At 38.7% G+C, this 14,265-nt stretch overlaps 1 protein-coding gene across 50 annotated transcripts in view; it reads right to left on the bottom strand.

Annotated features, from left to right (window-relative positions):
* ablim1b (actin binding LIM protein 1b) overlaps positions 1-14,265 on the bottom strand; it is a 65,827-nt gene that overhangs the window by 12,751 nt on the left and 38,811 nt on the right. For 31 of the 50 annotated variants that reach the window (XR_006926442.1, XR_006926443.1, XM_046853263.1 and 28 more), the window contains exons 4-10: positions 13,599-13,708; positions 11,265-11,391; positions 8,084-8,177; positions 3,947-4,034; positions 2,763-2,821; positions 2,351-2,485; positions 422-499 (exon numbers count right to left, since the gene is read on the bottom strand). Coding sequence is in view for 48 of the 50 variants with exons in the window: in XM_046853263.1 (XP_046709219.1) it covers positions 422-499; positions 2,351-2,485; positions 2,763-2,821; positions 3,947-4,034; positions 8,084-8,177; positions 11,265-11,391; positions 13,599-13,708 (691 nt within the window). In the remaining 2 variants the exon portion in view is untranslated. Of the gene's footprint in view, positions 1-421; positions 500-1,045; positions 1,091-2,350; positions 2,486-2,762; positions 2,822-3,946; positions 4,035-8,083; positions 8,178-11,264; positions 11,392-13,598; positions 13,709-14,265 lie in introns of all 50 variants that reach the window. The other 19 variants (XM_046853262.1, XM_046853286.1, XM_046853271.1 and 16 more) reach the window with 3 other exon arrangements.

Here is a 14,265-nt window from a genome sequence, read left to right as displayed (position 1 = left end):
GGACATAGAAGGAAGGGAATCACACAGAGGGAGAGACAAAGGGAAAGGAAGGAAGGTCAAACCAGGGGTCAAACTGTTCCACATCACATATGAACATACATCACATCACATGGGTCACGACAAAAACACAGAGCATACAGGGCTTCATATATGGCTATGGTTCATTGTAGCTGTGCTGCCTTTTATATCGAAGTTCGATTAAACAGTATTCATATTGATTCCATGTGCACGCTGGGGTGTGTATGTTTATTATAAAGAGAAAAGAAAATAAGAGCTCAATGCAAATGTAAATGTGTAGACAGAAAGTACAGAAAAGAGCAAAAGATCATTCTGTGCAGCCTCATGCATCCACAAACTCCATTTAAGAGTGAATGGTGATTGGTTCAGGAAGAGATACATGGCGCTGGCGAAGACGACTCACATAGATCGTGTGGCCAGGAGAGCCAGGGATGCTGGAACCCGGCCGAGAACAGATACTCTCCGACGAAGACCTTGTGGGCTGCAGATGAACGAGACTTTTTGTTAGTGATCAGCCAAGCGCAATCATGCATGCACACACACGCATGTAAGCTCGAATCACAGGATCAGGGCACAAGTCAAGGATACAACAGCAGCATTAACAGCTTCTCATCCCAGCTACTTATACAGAAACATCCACAAGCAATTCAAGCTGCCATCTACAGGCCATGCATCAAGGTCCTCCAGATATGGCTCTTTGTAAAAATATCAACAAAGCTGCTAGAAATCTGAATGTTATGGTTTGCAAACAGATGCATGTTTTGCACTATGGTGATATATTGCGGAATGGTATTTTTCTCCCAACTCTGTCTGTGAGCTCATATCTGAGTCAACTTTCTACAGCCTAACTGCTTTCAGGCAAATCTGGGTCAGAAGGCAACAACCACATGCCCGCAGGGGTGAAAAGTGTAATAACCACACATTGGCCATTATTAGGTCATAGGCTAGTTGGGTGTGGGTATGCTGCCTTCAAGCTGCTGACACATAGAGCGTGTGCCACTCTGCTGCCTGTAGCAGAATACAGTACCTGCCTTTCTGATTGGTGCAGTGAGGTTACAGAGGGAGGGAGAAGCTGTGGAAGGAGGAAGAGGGTCACAGGAAATCACACACTAAACCAAATTTTTGTGGGTTTACTCGCAGACCGCCAGTGGTTACCAAAACGGGTCCCCCAGAGTCCATTAAATACAACCAGACAGTCTGTGATATCTTTATAGTGTTACAGTGGTGGACATAACAAACCATTGCTATTTAATTTTTGATTGAGGTTTTATAGTTATAGACTTTGCAATGAGTTTGATCCAAACCTGTTCACATAAAAAACTGTTTGGTTTCTGGGGCCAACATTTTTGAGAACCACTGCTGTATATGATGGACAACATGACAAAGAAGCCGAAATGTCACTAATCCCAACTTGTGACTGACAGCAATACATCTTTTAACCTCCGCGTATCCATATTGATGAACAGATCAAGAATCAAACAAACGTGTAAGTCCACGCCTTTACAAAGAATTCTGTCAAATATTCTTCTTTCTGATAAATATCAATCATCTGAACAAGTCGCTTTAATACAAATCATTAGCCAAATGAGTGATATGTTCTCCAATTATTTTCCATCTCCCAAAAGCATGGCGGTAGCTAAAGTACAATCCAGGGTGTATGCTGTAACTCCACATCACCATGACCCTGATCAGTACTAATATACCAATATAAAGATGAAAACATGCATTGATTAAAATCTATCTGTCTGTCTGTCTGTCTGTCTGTCTGTCGGTCCGATTATCAATCTAATTAAAACATTTTTTTCACTTTTAGTCAACGCCCTTTGGGAGAAGTTCTCAGAGGGCACAACAGAATCAGCAGAATCAGCATGTTGTCCATCAAATTTACAGTCATTAGATACTGTATGCCTTAACATGCACCAGACCGTCTCTATTCACCATGCGCTCACAGATCTACTGCAATCCACCTTCTTTCATATATCACAGACATGTTTTGTCTCCTCAGCTCACTTTCTTGTCCATGCCACTTGTTCAGAAAGACAGATGTGCTGATTTTTTGATACATAATATGAAATACAGGATTTCCCAATTTCTTGCTTCTGATGTTATGAAGCAATTTTGCATAAGACGGCAAGCTAACCCTCTATGCTCGCATTGTCTGGAGGAAGCACAGTGTGCATCTGGAGTGTTGCCCTCTCTGTTCTGCAAATACACCAGTGAACTTCACTGTCCTGAAAGAGACACAATATGGTCTGGCTTTGCAGGGGAAGCAGGACAGTGAGTTTAGCTGGAAGTAGTGCAGGACAGAGGGGGGAGACAGGAGACTGCAAACCTCCGTCCTGCGCAGGGGACGCACGCCTCGAGCAGAGCCACCCCGGCCCTTCGCCTTACACTGAGACTCACACTTAGACAGGGGCAAAAAGATATCAAAAGGACGGGGCTTTCTGCCAGGTCGCTGTCGTGCTTCCTACAGAGGAGAACCAGAACAAAGAGGCAAGCTGACTCATACTAAAACACACAATCACCTGCTTCTGAAAAGCACACCCATCAACTCAAACAAGCATTAGGACAGACAGAGAAATATTTGTAGAAAAAGAGAAAGGTGTTAAACTGTGTCACCTGTCGCTGAACTGAGGATGGAAGTTTAAAAAAACAAGCTGAATAAAGGAAAGTAAGGATGAAGGACCAACAGGGTGTGTGACATTTGTGTGGATGGATAGATGACTCATGGAGCTAACACTCACCCTGTACTTCTCTTCTATTTTGATGTTGCTTTTACAATCCGGATGCCACACTGTAGAGCCTGTTTTAATGGAACAAAACAAAGAAAAAACTCTCCTTTCAAACAAAGTTTACAAATTCATTAATCATTTTTTTCTATTGTGCTTTTTAGATACACATGTATACATGAATAAATCATCAAATCTGTTAATTATAATAAATAAATCATAAATAGATAAATCCTGATAATAATCAGAGGAAGAAACCCCGAGAGAAACCAAACCTAAAAGGGATCCTGTCCTCTTCTAAGTGACACCAGATAATGGCATTATAAATCATTACAAAGTCAAACAGCACTGTGTTGAAAGTATGTTCAGTGTTAGCATCACAATTTTTAAGATTACAGTAAAGGTTTCAGATAGACATCTACAGTAACAAGTTGATATTAGGCATTGAATAAGACCTGAGCATACACTATGTTTGTGAAATTCCTTAAATCAAAATTAAAAACAATTCAAAGCAACATTTAGTGTGTGAAATAATTACACTTATTTTAAAATATCTAAGAAAACAACAATGGGTGTCATGTCCAAACCTTCTTCTCTATTTCAGTATGTAATCAATAGAGGTATTTAGCATGTTCAAATTTAATTTTTATTTTTGACAAAATGTTAGGATTTGCACCCAGATGCAGTTTAGCATGCAATTGCCACTGGAGATGTTTGGCTTCAATTAAAATAGCAATTCGAATGTATTTATATTATTTATATATATTTATTTATATTATATTTTTCTTGACCCTAAATGGCCCCGAACACACTGTTCATGCTTTATATAAAGTTCATGTTTTTCAGTGCAATCAGTAATGACCTTTCCCCCACCTCTAAACATCTGATTTTTATTACATCATGACACACCCATAGACTGGGAAAATTAACCAATAATATTATGTCATCTTCGAAATTCTTTTTCCCGAAATCCTAGGTCTGGCCAAATATTGTGGTTAGCTCAGGAATATAGCACATCATAGAAAAAAAATGCTTTCTTTCATCTTACAATTATCATAATGCATCCAGCAAACAAAGAACTTAGAGGTGAACACAAAATCACTATAACAGTGAAATGCATGTATGGAAAAAAATGTATATGTCTAAGCAGTTTAGAATGCAGGTGCAAGACGTTTTACATTATCAGCTGTTTTACCCACCTTGCAGGTACATCTCCTCCCCCTCTGTGAACATCTGGTTGCACCGGCTGCATCGTGCACAGCTGGGGTGGTAGTGTTTATCGCCTGCCTGCGGAGCCGAGAAGGCAAAGATCAGTGCGGTTCATCAAATACTGAATGTGCAAAATCAAATCTCTCAGGGCAGAAAGTAAATACGCAAAGTGATTAATGTTTAATAAAGTAAACATGGAATATATAATAGAAAGGACTGAGAGCGGAAGAGCAGATCCTTCACTTACCACTGTGTTCTGTGTGTGTGTGTGTGTGTGTGTGTGTGTGTGTGTGTGTGTGTGTGTGTAAGGATGGGCAGGCATGTGGGTGTGTGTGTGTTTGTATGTGTTTTCTCTGTGAATTGGCCTCTGTTTCGGACTTCATGGTTACACAAGAACTTTTTATTATTTCCATTCAGTTTTGGATAAAACGGCTTTGTTAAGTGAGTGCCTTGTTTTTTGGAATTATTTGATATAATCACATATTTTAAACATTGATAGAATTCATAAAGGCCTTCAGATTTTTATTATAAATGAGTATTTACCAAAAGTGTATCTGTATTATTTATTTCCAGCATAAACAGAAACGTGTTCAAATCTCTGGGGTATTTACACACAGTGCAAATGGCATTAATGGAGACTGAAGAAAAAAAAATCTGGAATACTCCTTTACTATCTTCAATACATTTCCAGTGCAAGGGCCTGAAATTGCGATGCTGGAAAGGTGACAAATGTAATGATACACGTTCCTAATTAATGATGTTATTATCTATTTGACCTGCAATTTTGTGTTGTGTATTGTTCATAGAACACAGCTGTAAGTCATCTACAGAGCTGTCTCATCATCCTGCTGTTTTACATTAGCTTTAGGAATGCTGATGAGCTCCTGCGCCTCTATCTCTCATTCTCACTATTTCTTAGCTATTTCTCTCTTAATCTCTTTTAACAGCTTTCCATTCTCAAAACAATTATTGTGCTTTCTTTTGTTTTTATTTTCTGCCTTTTTCCATAAGCTTATAATCCTTGTTCTCTAAGCACTTTTTGCACAAAAAAAATCCCTTGATATTTTTTCCCTTGCACTTCAACACATCCAGCTTCCTTTTAAATGAAATGTGCTTTTATTGCTAAATGATGCCAGGGGTTCACCACATACAGTAGCATTATAATTAAATAGAAAAAGAATATAGACAATTTCCATGTAAGCACACCCACATACACACCCAGACACCCAGACACCCACCCACACACACACACACACACACACACACACACACACACACACACACACACACAAACACACACTCACAAATACACATATGTGTATACAAACACATTTTCATTTCTATGGTGCCGGGGGATCACCTGCAATATTCTGGCCACTGTTCCATGTTCCTCCCTTGTTCAATGAACTATGAGGCAATGCAGCAGAAATGTTTGATTTCACACAGATGTGACCCCATCCCTCCTCCCAGCTGCACTATGGCAACGGGCCCATTTAACACTCTTGCTGTAAACAAATGCCTTTGACAGTAGATGTTCTTTCTAAATGTCTCTCCTGCAAGATGGCTATCCATCATTCCTTATTACATTATACACAAGAACGTGGAACTGGACAGAACCATGTTGAAAACAAAGACTCATTACTGGCAAGCTCAGGGGGAAACAGAGGGGGCTCCAGTTCCAGATGGAAGGGTGTAAGCAGAGGAAAAAGCCAAAGAGAGGAACTGAAAGGGGTAAAGAAAGAGGGAAAGGGAAAATGATGAATGCAGGGTGGAAGGGAAGAAAGACCACCAGAGAGAAAGACAAGGCCCTTAGAAGCGGAACAAACTAGCCTGTAGTCATATTAAGAGTATACAGAGAAGGCTCTCCAGAGCTGTGTAACATGGGCTGGACATGTGTGGAAAGGTGAAGCTGTTTTTCTGTGTGCTATTCTCTAAAAGCTCAGCCACCTGGATAGATGCTGCTTGAAAAATGCTCGCTGGTGCACTTCGAACACTTTCAGCCACAGTGGAGATAAACACAGAGAGAAAATGGAGAGGGCAGTCTAAACTATTGTAGCAGGCTGGCTCCTGTTTCTGTCTGGGTTCTCTTCGCTGACATTCTATAGCCACCTGCATTTGCTTTAAACCTCTGATGCTAGTTTAAACAAGCTTCCCCATCCTACCTGATGGGACTGTATACTGCACTACAGGTTACTCTCTAGCCTTCATCACCCAAGAAAGACATGCACCAGAACCTTTTTCTTCTCTGGTGGAAAATCTGATGACCCATCTCTTCTAAATGCAAACATATACAGTATTTGTATACATAAAATATAGCATGTGCTTTCTTATCAGCACTGATTTATGTTTCAGTGTAAAGCAAAGTAATTTCTATAGACAAGCAAAACTAACATTCATTTCTTAACAAACAAAATTAAGTAGTTCTATAAGGCGTATCAGCAAAATGTTGGAAAAAGGAAACAGAGATGTAATTTACCAGATCTTACAGTGCAGTTTTGTAAGTGTGTGTGTAAGTGTGTGTGTGTGTGTGTGTGTGTGTGTGTGTGTGTGTGTGTGTGTGGTAATATAGGGTCAACACTCTAAAGTTAAACATTTCAGTCTCACATGGCAATCTAACAAAAGCGAGGCACCATCATAATCATCAACAATTAAAACGTTGCAATATAGTGCTGCATTCCTTGCGTTTTTGAATGGAGATGCTCGTATCAAGTCCATCTGTTCCTCAGAAAAAAATTCTCCACAATACTTGGACATATATAGAAGAGTCTACTCCTTTAGTGTCTCTGGGTCTCACATTGATAAGATTCCAACGGGTTTGTCACCACCATATGTGGACACATAGATTTATATAAATAGCACTCACACTTTAACTGACAACTGCTCTGTCTGGGTGGGTTTGGTTTGAGACACAAAAAGAACAATGTGTATGTGAAGTGTGCCACAGGAGAGCTTCCTGTTAATATATCATCAAAAAGTCAAAAGAACCACAATTCTGGTTCAATAAATAAAATCAGCATAATCAGTGTCGGTACATAAAATACATTATACAGAAACTATACATCATACATTTTCATCACAAAGAACACATGAATGTAATATGCACTGATGAAAGGATGGAAAGTACAAACCCTATAATCATGTACCCTTCACTTATTACCTGATGGAATGTGAAATTAATTATCCTGCTTGAGCCTGAAAACATCTGGTGCTCTTACCTTTGGCAGGTGGCTCGTGTGGACCCCCAGCCCTGCGATTTAGCTGATAAACTCCTTGTACACTTACTCTTTTAGCACACTCTGTCCCTCAATCTGTCTCTCAGACTTTTCCTGAGAACTCCTAAACTTTTCATCCATTTCCCCCTCCCCTTCCTTCTTCCTTCTGCTGGCCTCTCAGCCTATCAGATGGACTTAGACTCAGAGCCTGCACTATGTACAATGCTAGGGTGGGACTGTGGCATCTTGCCAACTGTTTCTCTGCTAGTTTTTGTGCACTTTTCCCCAAGGGCTGGTGCTGAGATCGTGAGAGTGCAGAACTCTTCAAACATGCTAGTTTGGCTGTGTCAGACTGGGTGCTGGTTGATGGTCTTAACATATCAGCGTGTGTGTGTGTGTGTGTGTGTTTGTGTGAGTGCTTGTAAACAGATTGACCAGCCAGCTGCAGATGTTTAGTGAGACTAGCAATGTAGACTTTCCATCCTCAAAAACACAATAAACTTTCTTTCAGCTTCTCCCATTAGGGGTCACCACAGCAGATCCTCCGCAAGTTTGATTTGGCACATGTTTTTACGCTGGATGCCCTTCCTAACGCAACCCTCCCCAATTTATCCGGGCTTGGGACCGGCACTGAGAGTGGCTGGGGATGGTTCCCTGACCAGGGAGCGAACCAGGGTCGCAGCGGTGAGAGCGCTGCGTCTTAACCACTAGACCACCAGGGGACCATCCTCAAAAACACAATACTGCTATCAAATTGAACTTTGAATTTCAAATTTGATTTTAAAACTAAGAAAAAAATGAAGCTAATATGAAGCATAAAATGAAGCTAATATAAAATGAAGGAAAATATTTTTCCTTTGCAGAAAGCAATGGGAGGGTAAGATGCAAGGATAAGAACAGGTGCCTGATACTCACCTCCAGAACCCGCCCGGTTATATATTGATGACAGGCTTCACACTGCACACCAAAGTGAATCTGGTAGTCTCTCTCACAGTATGGAGCACCATCCCTGAAAAATAGTGTAAATCAATGTCTTCAACTTGTCACTGTCACCTCACAATGTCTTTTGTTTTTGGCTCATCATACTTAGCAAATTGTAGTCAGAAATATATATATATATATATATATATATATATATATATATATATATATATATATATATATATATATACTATTTTGCAAGTTCTCCCACTTAGAAATCATGGAGGGGTCTGAAATTGTCATTGTAGGTGCATGTCCACTGTGAGAGACATAATCTAAAAAAAACAAAATTAAGAAATCACAATATATGATTTTTAAACTATTTATTTGTATGATACAGCTGCAAATAAGTATTTAAACACCTGTCTATCAGCTAGAATTCTGACCCTCAAAGACCTGTTAGTCTGCCTTTAAAATGTCCACCTCCACTACATTTATTATGCTAAATTAGATGCACCTGTTTGAGGTCGTTAGCTGCATAAAGACACCTGTCCACCCCATACAATCAGTAAGAATCCAACTACTAACATGGCCAAGACCAAAGAGCTGTCCAAAGACACTAGAGACAAAATTGTACACCTCCACAAGGCTGGAAAGGGCTACAGGGAAATTGCCAAGCAGCTTGGTGAAAAAAGGTCCACTGTTGGAGCAATCATTAGAAAATGGAAGAGGCTAAACATGACTGTCAATCTCCCTCAGACTGGGGCTCCATGCAAGATCTCACCTCGTGGGGTCTCAATGATCCTAAGGAAGGTGAGAAATCAGACCAGAACTACATGGGTGGAGCTGATCAATGACCTGAAAAGAGCTGGGACCACCAGTTCCAAGGTTACTGTTGGTAATACACTAAGACGTCATGGTTTGAAATCATGCATGGCACAGAAGGTTACCCTGCTTAAACCAGCACATGTCCAGGCACGTCTTAAGTTTGCCAATGACCATTTGGATGATCCAGAGGAGTCATGGGAGAAAGTCATGTGGTCAGATGAGACCAAAATAGAACTTTTGGGTCATAATTCCACTAAACGTGTTTGAAAGAAGAAGAATGATGAGTACCATCCCAAGAACACCATCCCTACTGTGAAGCATGGGGGTGGTAGCATCATGCTTTGGAGGTGTTTTTCTGCACATGGGACAGGGCGACTGCACTGTATTAAGGAGAGGATGACCGGGGCCATGTATTGCGAGATTTTGGGGAACAACCTCCTTCCCTCAGTTACAACATTGAAGATGGGTCGAGGCTGGGTCTTCCAACATGACAATGACCCGAAGCACACAGCCAGGATAACCAAGGAGTGGCTCTGTAAGAAGCATATCAAGCTTTTGGTGTGGCCTAGCCAGTCTCCAGACCTAAACCCAATAGAGAATCTTTGGAGGGAGCTCAAACTCCGTGTTTCTCAGCGACAGGCCAGAAACCTGACTGATCTAGAGAAGATCTGTGTGGAGGAGCGGGCCAAAATCCCTCCTGCAGTGTGTGCAAACCTGGTCAAAAACTACAGGAAATGTTTGACCTCTGTAATTACAAACAAAGGCTACTGTACCAAATATTAACATTGACTTTCTCAGGTGTTCAAATACTTATTTGCAGCTGTATCATACAAATAAATAGTTAAAAAAAACATACATTGTGATTTCTGGATTATGGCTCTCACAGTGGACATGCACCTACGATGACAATTTCAGACCCCTCCATGATTTCTAAGTGGGAGAACTTGCAAAATAGCAGGGTGTTCAAATACTTATTTTCCTCACTGTATATATATATATATATATATATATATATATATATATATATATATATATATATATATATATATACACATACACACAGTATTAGTGATTTGTAAACCAGGGGATATAGCAACAATGACAGGAAAGCAGAAGCTCACAAAAGCTAACCACTATATTCATTACTATACATGTCAAGTCTGGGTACAATTATTATTAAATGATATTAGCTCCAACCGCTATTTCCACTGCTCATTATGGATCTAAATCTGCATAAAGAGTTTTGTAAAGCAGTTTGTTAAAAGCTATAAAAAAAATTAACTGGAGACCTTTTTATACACTAGTAATATCAAAGCTTCAATACTGGCCAATATGCTGCTACTGATCCTGTACTAACATTCTCTTCTTTACTAATGCAATTTTTCAGCTTGAGTCTGTTGCTAAGTTATGCAAAGTCTCACAGTAGTGATAGTGATATTCATTAAATGCCTCTAATCTGTGCAGTATCTATGCTGTCAGTCGAACAGCACATTTTACAGCATAAATTATATTATGTGGGTCAGATAGAGAAATGTAGTCTAACAGTTTATCTGAATTATAAACCAATGTACAGTATCAAATTAATGCCACTTTTAAATGGACCTATTTGTTTGTGTGATGTGTAAGAGAAATTGAAATGTTAAAACAAAGTGACATCACATAAAATAATTAACAATACTCTATGATGGATAAATAGACAGATTTGTTTTTTTATTACAGTGCCCGGCTGAAAACCAAAAGAAACCATAAGAGAAATTTTATTGGTTTCCACAATAAATATTATTACAAACCATAAAATTATTAACAAATCATTTTTGTCAAACCGAACCAGAATAATAAAGATATTTAATAGTGTCTTAATTGTCCCCATTAGTGTCCAGTAGATTTAACATGCTACCACAGAAGGCATCATATTACCAGTAGGAACCCACAGAGACCATTAGAGTGTCTATTAAAAACCAAGAGAGTTTTTAACTGTTATTCTATCAGTAGGGGAATGTTGAGAAAATAAATTAACTAGGCTTTTTTTTTTTTTACAAAACAATAAATTAATATGAATTCTTATCAGATTGTCATAAAATGTATAACATAAGTACCCCAGGCAAAAAAGGAAGAATAATGTCAGTCAAGCATGGAACACATTTAGCATGAGACAAAAACCTGTAGTAGTGTTATAGTTTTGTTTGTAGTATTAGTGTTTTAATCATCTCATGGATTTTTAGAGGTTGCGATAAATGAAGTACCACGGTAAAACATTTTAGAATTTGAGAATTTTTCAAAGGGTGGACAATAGTTGTATCAACACAGTAACAGATAGTGAGAGAGGCATGCTGATAAATTTACTAACTTGCTGATGTACTCGCCGCTCAGCACTTTGCCGCAGGCCTTGCACTTGAAGCAGCCGAGATGCCACTGTCTGTCCAAAGCTAGCAGAGCCTGTCCATTTTTAATGTCTCTGCCACAGCCTGCACAGTCTGCAGAACACACACACACACAAGCACACACACACACACACACACACACACACACACACATCAGTACCAGTAGTAATTTTTGTGAACACAGACGTTCAAACAGACGTTGGAGTCACCTCGCATCTCCCACTAGGTGGTGCTGTACGACAGCCTAAGGCTCAGCACTGCCTCAGCACATGGGAATATGGGGAGGTAACAGTTCACGGGTAGTATGTGTAAATGTTTGGTCCAAAAATAGGGTCTAAAAATAGCCCAGACTAACAATTTTGTATTTTGACTGCATCCAAATGGCTTATGGGGATTTTTCTTTTACATCCTAAACGCTCTACTGCACAGGATATGTTTGTGTGTTTACCGCAAGCTGAAATTTAGACTTTTACTCCCATATGCCAAACACAGTTTGTAAAATTTAAGGGAAGTTGTTGGGGCATTCAGTAAACATACTGTTTTTTTTTTTTTTTGCAGGGTGCCACTAATGCACAAATGCACAAACAAATAAACTTTGTTGAAAATAATTTTTAAATTAAGCAATACAATTGTGTAATTCTATGTAAAGCGTTATGAAGTATATGCTCTGATTTATATATATATATATATATATATATATATATATATATATATATATATATATATATATATATATATATATATATATATATATATATATATAAATCAGAGCATAATTATCCAGAATTACTTTTTACTATATTGTGCCGGGGTTTTAAAAAAAATAAAGCACACCTAATAAATGCAAAAAAAAATTGTAATGAATGTAACAATTTTTGGGTAAAAAGACTTTCAATCTATTGAAAGAGAGAGAGAGAGAGCGAGAGAGAGAGAGAGAGAGAGAGAGAGAGAGAGAGAGAGAGAGAGAGAAAGAGAGAGATTTGAACGGAAAGGAAACAGAACAGAGCAGAGACATAACAGTTGAAGAAGGAGATCTGTGTTGTCTCGTCCTGTCAGCATATTAAAGGCTTTAGACCCTTAGAACTCTCAGAAGTGGATAGACTCTCAGGATTTGGCAAAATCCACCAAGCCATGAATAGCCATGGACTGTATAATCACTGCTTTCCATGTGTTCATGAGGGCCAACAAATTTCATTGACCATTCAGTCCTCTTACTGAAAGACACATTATCAGTATTGCATGGCACAAAGGTTCATTCGACCTTTAAAAAAAGATGGGAATGCATGGTTAGGTCTGAGTGTGTGTGTGTGTGTGTGTGTGTGTGTGTGTGTGTGTGTGTGTGTGTGTGTGTGTGTGTGTGCCCATGACAGTAATGGGGGGAAAAACAGAGAAACTATTAACAACATTTTCTGAATTTTAAACCACACAATTTTTCTGACATGATTCATCTGTTTTACTCTCTATCCAAATTTTAGTTAGTATGTTATCTTTTATTTAAATGTAATGATTTCTTCCTATTTTTTTATGCACATGTAAAATAATATGAATCTTATGTTGCTCCAATCTCTGGCAAAAATTAAGCAAAAGTGATGTTTTTAACAATACATCACATTACAGTAGACAAAATTTTTTACTAAAGTCATGCTGTGTCTTTTATCATATTTGAGTGGAAGAATTTAATTGTTAATCTTCAATTATTGATCTTTATTAATACAAACAAATGAAGTCATTCATGATGAATAGAAAGTTTAATATATTTATAAATAATCAAATAGACTAAATCTGTGAAACACAAAGGCACAACATGTACAACTCTATAATTTAAGTGTTCACACGAAACTGGTTTGCAGGACTTTAAAGTCCTATTGGTGAGTTGTGAGTTTCTCTTTTCCTCCCCCTTGGCTATGCTTACTGAGTTACAACACTTCCTCTAAGAGAAACTGAGACGAAGGAAATGAAGGGAAAAGAAAGGGAGCAAGTTATCTGCTTGAGAGCACCGGAACAGATATTTGGGTTTATGAGTCAGCTCAAACAGCATGTCATCTGATTTGGGCTGGAAACCTGATTAAACTGCTTTTTTAATTAATCAGTTATGTGACAGAGAGTGAGTGTGGGACTGCAGAAAATTAAAAAGATTTCGAACAACTTGGGCTATGAATTCTCATCAGCCTCAGCTTTGCGCAACCAAAGAGTCATGGAGAATGAGGAGAAGACACAACAGGAGATAACTGCATTACTGGAAGAACACTGGTTTGGAGTGCAGCGATATAAGCCAAGCGCAAAAGCGTGCTGTGACTCACTGCTGGATGCACTGATGTCTTTGGGAGGAGGAGACATTGGCTGGATGCAGTGTTGGCACAGACAGTCCTTTCCATTGAAGGTGACGCGGTCTCCAGCAGGAAATGGCCGTCTACATAAACAGAACGTCATGAGGTTAAACATAGCGACACACAGTATCATTGAGTGCACCTCATTATTATCTCAGCATGATTACTTTCCCATGATCTCATAGTGTGATGTCATGCAATTAAAAAGCAAGAAGACACTTTTTTTAGCCTCAAGGTCCAGGAAGCATCTGCAAGTGTTCAGGTATACAGTATGGTGCCAGCAATGTGTGATCATTGAAATGTTTTAAAAGATAACAGTCAGCCTGTGTCAGCATGTTAAGCTTGACCTAAATTAAAAAACATTAGTATTCATATCCAAGTCAAGTCAAAGGGAACATATCTAATCAAAGTGCTGGTAAACCTGTGGTTACGTCTGGTGAAACAGAATATGTCAGTCACTATATTCAGTGTTAAAGTAACAATTATTAAGATGGCCAAAATGATCCAGTATAATCAAGCAAAAATGGTAAATGTCTAAGGAAAAAAAAAATTCCTTAGTCAATAGTTTAGTTAGAATTTTCTAAAAAGGAACTAGTTCAACTTTTCTATCAAATTCTCTTTAATGGCTTATTTACATTCA

This window comes from Silurus meridionalis, chromosome 7 (assembly GCF_014805685.1).
Source record: "Silurus meridionalis isolate SWU-2019-XX chromosome 7, ASM1480568v1, whole genome shotgun sequence".
Lineage (NCBI taxonomy): Eukaryota > Metazoa > Chordata > Actinopteri > Siluriformes > Siluridae > Silurus > Silurus meridionalis.
This window is presented reverse-complemented; position numbering and strand designations above follow the sequence as displayed.